Consider the following 4841-nt stretch of genomic DNA (forward strand, 5'->3'; position numbering starts at 1 on the left):
TAAATATCTAAAAGATGCATTTGAGGACTAGAATGTGGTTTCCACTCATCCTGTTTCTACTAATCATTGAAAGTTTGGATCCCTTTCTCTGAATGGGGGGATTGAGTGGGATGTCAGGGTAACAGAGGTGGGATATCAGGCCGGGCTGCCTCAGTGCCACTTAGAATTGCCTTGGCCCTGGCCAGGTGGCTTGGTTGGAGCGTCATCCTGTACACCAGAAGGTTGCAGATTCGAGTCCCAGTCTGGGCGTGTACAGGAGGCAGCCAATCAATGTTTTGCTCACATTGATGTTTCTCTCCCTTCTCTAAAATCAGTTTAAAAATAATTTTTTTTAAAAGCATATCCTTGGGTGAGGATTTAAAAAATGGTTTTGTTTTGGGGTTTGCTTTGTTTTGAATAATTTAACCCAAAATCCAGGAGAGTCCTTTTGTTTAATGAAGCATTTTACACATTGACCTCACACTGTATAATCTCTATCATCTTGTTCTGATGTATAAAACAGCAAGTGTAATTACACCAAGTGCTGTAATTGTAAATATGAATGAGATAAACTATGCCTCTTATTTCATTCTAATGTGATCCATGATGGGCCTCGCAGAGATAAATTTGCATCCAAAGGGTTTCTTTGTGACTCCATGAAACATTCATTAATCCTTTGTATCTTTGAAGATTTCACTCAAAACTTTGCATCTGAAAGTTTAAAAAATTACTTGAAATAAAAATAAAATATTTTTTATAAAGACAAAACTTCTGTAGAAAAAAGTTGTTTAGAAAACATGAAGATCTGAATTGCTCAATACAACCTACTAGTCATGCTGAAGTCTCCCTGCCTGATGGGAACATTGAGCCAAGGAGTCACCTGAAGTATCTTAAGTGAAAGGAGAGAAAATGTTTTCTTCCTCCTGTATTTGCTCATCAGGCCCCAGGATTCCCTGACTTTACTTGCTTAACATCCATGACTTGCCAGAGACACACGGCACTGCAAGCTTGGGGACACTGCAGTATTTTCACATCCCTGGTCTCCTGCCTTGAGGGGTTACTATTTTTTCCAGATAAAGAGGTGGAGACTGGGTGGCACTAGTGGAGCAGGACCCAGGCTGGACTACAGATCGCCAGACTCCTAGACCAGTTTCCCCCCACCCACTTCCCATATTCTGCTTCAAAGAGGGTGCCATCCACATCTGCTCAGGGGAGAGCAGAGGAGACCTGGCCTAGAGCAACTGGGCTGGGCTGGACTGTCACTAATTGTCAGCAGGAGGGACAAGTACTTCAGAGCCAGGGCCACAGCTGCCTCCTCCCTCAGACCTTCTCAATCAGCAGGTTTACATGCATCAACAGAGGGTGTCCATTTAAAATATTCAGACCCTTTGATGTAAGAATTCCATTTCTGCACATCTGAGTTAAGGGATAATGAAAAGGGGCAGTGGGATTTGGCGGATTTATTCAAAGAATCGCCAACACATGAATAATTGCTCAAAATAGGAAATCACCAATACTCTAAAGTTAGTAATTTATAAACTGGTACATAATACCTATTTAAAATGGGATTTCCAGCCCTGGCCAGTTTTGTTCTGTGGTTAGAGCGTTGGCCTGCGACTGAAGAGTTGTGGGTTCGATCCTGGTCAAGGGCACATACCTCAGTTGCAAGCTTGAGCCCCAACACATGTGGGAGGTAACCAATCAATGTGTCTTTCACATCGATGTTTCTCTGTGTCTCTCCCCCTCCCTTCCATTCTCTAAAAAATCAATGGGGGAAAAAATACTTTCTCGGGTGAAATTAACAACAAAAATGGAGTTCCCAAATATTTTTTAATGACATGGGAAAAAGCTTATGAAAAACAAGAGTTTTAACTACATTTTAAAGAACAGTTTGTTGATTTTTAGAGAAAGAAACAGAGATCAAGCCCACAACCTGGGGATGTGCTCTGACCAGAAATTGAACCAGCAAATTTCCATGCATGGAATGATCCCCAACTAACTGAGCCACACCAGCCAGGACTCAACTACAGTTTTTTAAATTACAGAAAAGACTGATGGACAACCAACTAAAATGCTAAAAGTGGTTATTATGGTTTGTGGGAAATGAGATCATTTCTCCTTTATATTTCTCTGTATTTGCCTTTTTAAAAATGCAGTGAGTATATAATACTTTAGTAATCAGAAAATAAATTTTAACTAGTAAAGGTGTAGGATGGTCCTGGTTGGTTGCTCAGTGGTTAGAGTGTTGGTCTGTGACTAAAAGGTCCTGGGTTTGATTCCCAGTCAAGGGCATGTACCTTGTACCTTGGTTGCAAGTTCCCCGGCACTGGGAGAAGCCCATGTAGGAGACAGCCAATTAATGTGTCTCTCATGTCAATGTTTCTCTCTCCACCACCTCCCTCCCTTCCACTCTCTTTAGAAATCAATGCGGGGGGGAGGGAGGATACCCTCAGGTGAGGATTTTGTTTAAAAAGGTGGAGTAGGATGGGCAAGAATACTCTTTCTTGAGCTAACAATTACTAGACCTGAACTTCACAAGGGTGGATGGTGTCATGTGGCCATCTTATTTATTGCCTCAACCCAGGACTTAGAACAAGACCAGGCACTTAGCAGGTGTTTGTTCATCAAGAGCAGGTTAGAAGACAAGCTCAGCCTTTTCATAAAGGTCGAACCTCAAACATGGTCCCAGACCCAATACAGTCATAAACACCGTCATGGTTTTGTAAATAGGCATGGGGTTTTGACCTTAGTCAAACTGGCAACCGAACAGGCTCCAGCCCCAGGTTTGGAGAGGGAGGGAGAACAAACACAAGTTGCAGCTTTAACACTTTAACTCAGTTCCCCTCTGAATATGGCTGTTGGTTAGTGAAAAAAGAGTTTTATTTCCTTGTACAATAACATTTCAAGTCAAACTAGTCAGTCACATTTGAGCGGGTCGTGCCCACATAAGAAACGTGGATAGAAGAGGTACTTTAAATGGTACTCGTTTTCGGCTAAGCAGTAAGCAAGCTCCTGGTCACACTTGCACAAGAGTTCTTGACATTCATCCTCTGCCGGTCCTGGAAGAAATGGGGAAACTGAGGTTAGAGCAGGAGGTTGCAGAGACTTGAGGATAAACAGGAGGGAAACCGGTAACACCGTTGGCAGTAAGGGTCATAAATTGCATGTGAGTGACACTTGACAATTCACTATGTGATCTCCAGCCTCAGGGCAACTCCAGGAGGGAGGTGATACTGGCCCCATCTTGCGGAAAAGGAAACTGAAGTTAGAGAAGTGTTTTGAGGTGCTGTGTCCAAAGTCCCTTTGACCTTCTAGCTTCTCTTTCGTATCAATATTACACAATTTCATTTGAGGATCCATTGAGACTAGCAGTAGGGAACCATCCAGGCCTTTTTTTGGGGGGGAATGCCTGCTCTGCTGCTTCCTAGCTGTGTGATCTTGCCTAAATGAGTCAAGTCCTCATTTAAATGGGGCATTATCCACTTGGCAGGATTACTGGGAAGCCTGGGTGAGGAAGCCTGCCCAGGAGAGACTTGGCACTGAACCTGCACTCAATCAACGTTGCATGTAGTAGATATGTGCCTATAGACACATCACTTCACCCTCCCTAGGCTGTTTCCTCAAGTGCAACACGGGGATACTAATAGCACCTACTCATAAGGGCTGTTGGAGGAATGGGAAGAGAGCAAATCAGTAAAATGCAGGGGATATGGGAGGCACTAGTAAGCTGAAGCTGACCTGCTAAAGTTGCCAGCTAATCTGACCATTTAATATAAAAGAATATCCCCACCCTGCATCCCTGCTTTTTTATTGAGGAAAAATTCCCCTATCAAAATTTACCATTTGAAAGTGCACAAATCAGTGGGGCTTAATGCATTCATAATATTGGGTAACCATCACCTCTATCTAGTTCCAAAACATTTCTATCACCCCAAAGAGATCTTGTACACATTAAGATGTTGCTCCCCAATGCCCCTCTCCTGAGTCTTCAACCATTAATCAGCCTTCTGTCCCTATAGATTTGCCTATTCTGGATATTTTATACACTTGGAATCATATAGCACGTGACCTTTTGTGTCTGTCTTCTTGCACTTAACTCCTTGCATCACATTTTCAAGATTCATCCATGTTGTAGCAGGTGAGTACTTCATTTTCTGACACAGCAGTTATAAAAGCACTTGGCACAGAGACAATTTCCCATTCTCCTCCTTTTAGACTTCTCTGTCTCCTTTATTTTTTATGTTTTTATTAATTTCAGAGAGAGAAACATCAATGATGAAAGAGAATCATTAATTGGCCTCTTCCTGCACACCCATTACTGGGGATCGAGCCCGAAACCCCGGCATATGCCCTGACCGGGAACAAACCATGAACTCCTGATTCATGGGTCAACATTCAACCACTGAGCCACACCAGCTGGGCTACACTTCTCTGTCTTACCTAAAACCTAACATAGGGGCTGGCACAGAGTAGATTCTCAATAATATTTGTTGAGAGAATATGGAAAAACCATACATCATTTCCAATTCTCACACAGACACTGCAATTAATTTTTACTATTTCCATTTTATGGATGTGTAAAGTGAGGCTCAGTGGAATTCAGTAACTTGTCCAAGGACACAGAGCTGGGAAAGGGTGGACCAGGACTCCAGCCCAGGATCTCCTGATCCAGTGCCTGAAGCCTGTCCATTCTTGTTGCTTGACACAGTCGCTGCAGGGAAGAAACATCTGCACAGCATATGTTTCAAGGGACCTGGCATACTGTTCTTAATATGTTTGCTCCCCTTCTTAGCGCTATGTGTTCTAACCAGGGCCACCTCCCCGAGAAAGGTTGTTTCCCCAGGTGGAGATATTTCCCTGGA

General features: G+C 43.0%; 1 protein-coding gene across 1 annotated transcript in view; it reads right to left on the minus strand.

Annotated features, from left to right (window-relative positions):
* Window positions 1–2444: 2444 nt before the first annotated feature.
* Window positions 2445–4841, minus strand: part of PLA2G10 (phospholipase A2 group X) — a 12933-nt gene continuing 10536 nt past the window's right edge. The window contains exon 4 of the mRNA XM_006759692.2: window positions 2445–3038. Coding sequence (XP_006759755.1) covers window positions 2896–3038 — 143 coding nt within the window. The 3' untranslated portion in view covers window positions 2445–2895. The remainder of the gene's footprint in view (window positions 3039–4841) is intronic.

Source organism: Myotis davidii, unplaced genomic scaffold, assembly GCF_000327345.1.
Source record: "Myotis davidii unplaced genomic scaffold, ASM32734v1 scaffold1115, whole genome shotgun sequence".
In the NCBI taxonomy this organism is placed as follows: domain Eukaryota; kingdom Metazoa; phylum Chordata; class Mammalia; order Chiroptera; family Vespertilionidae; genus Myotis; species Myotis davidii.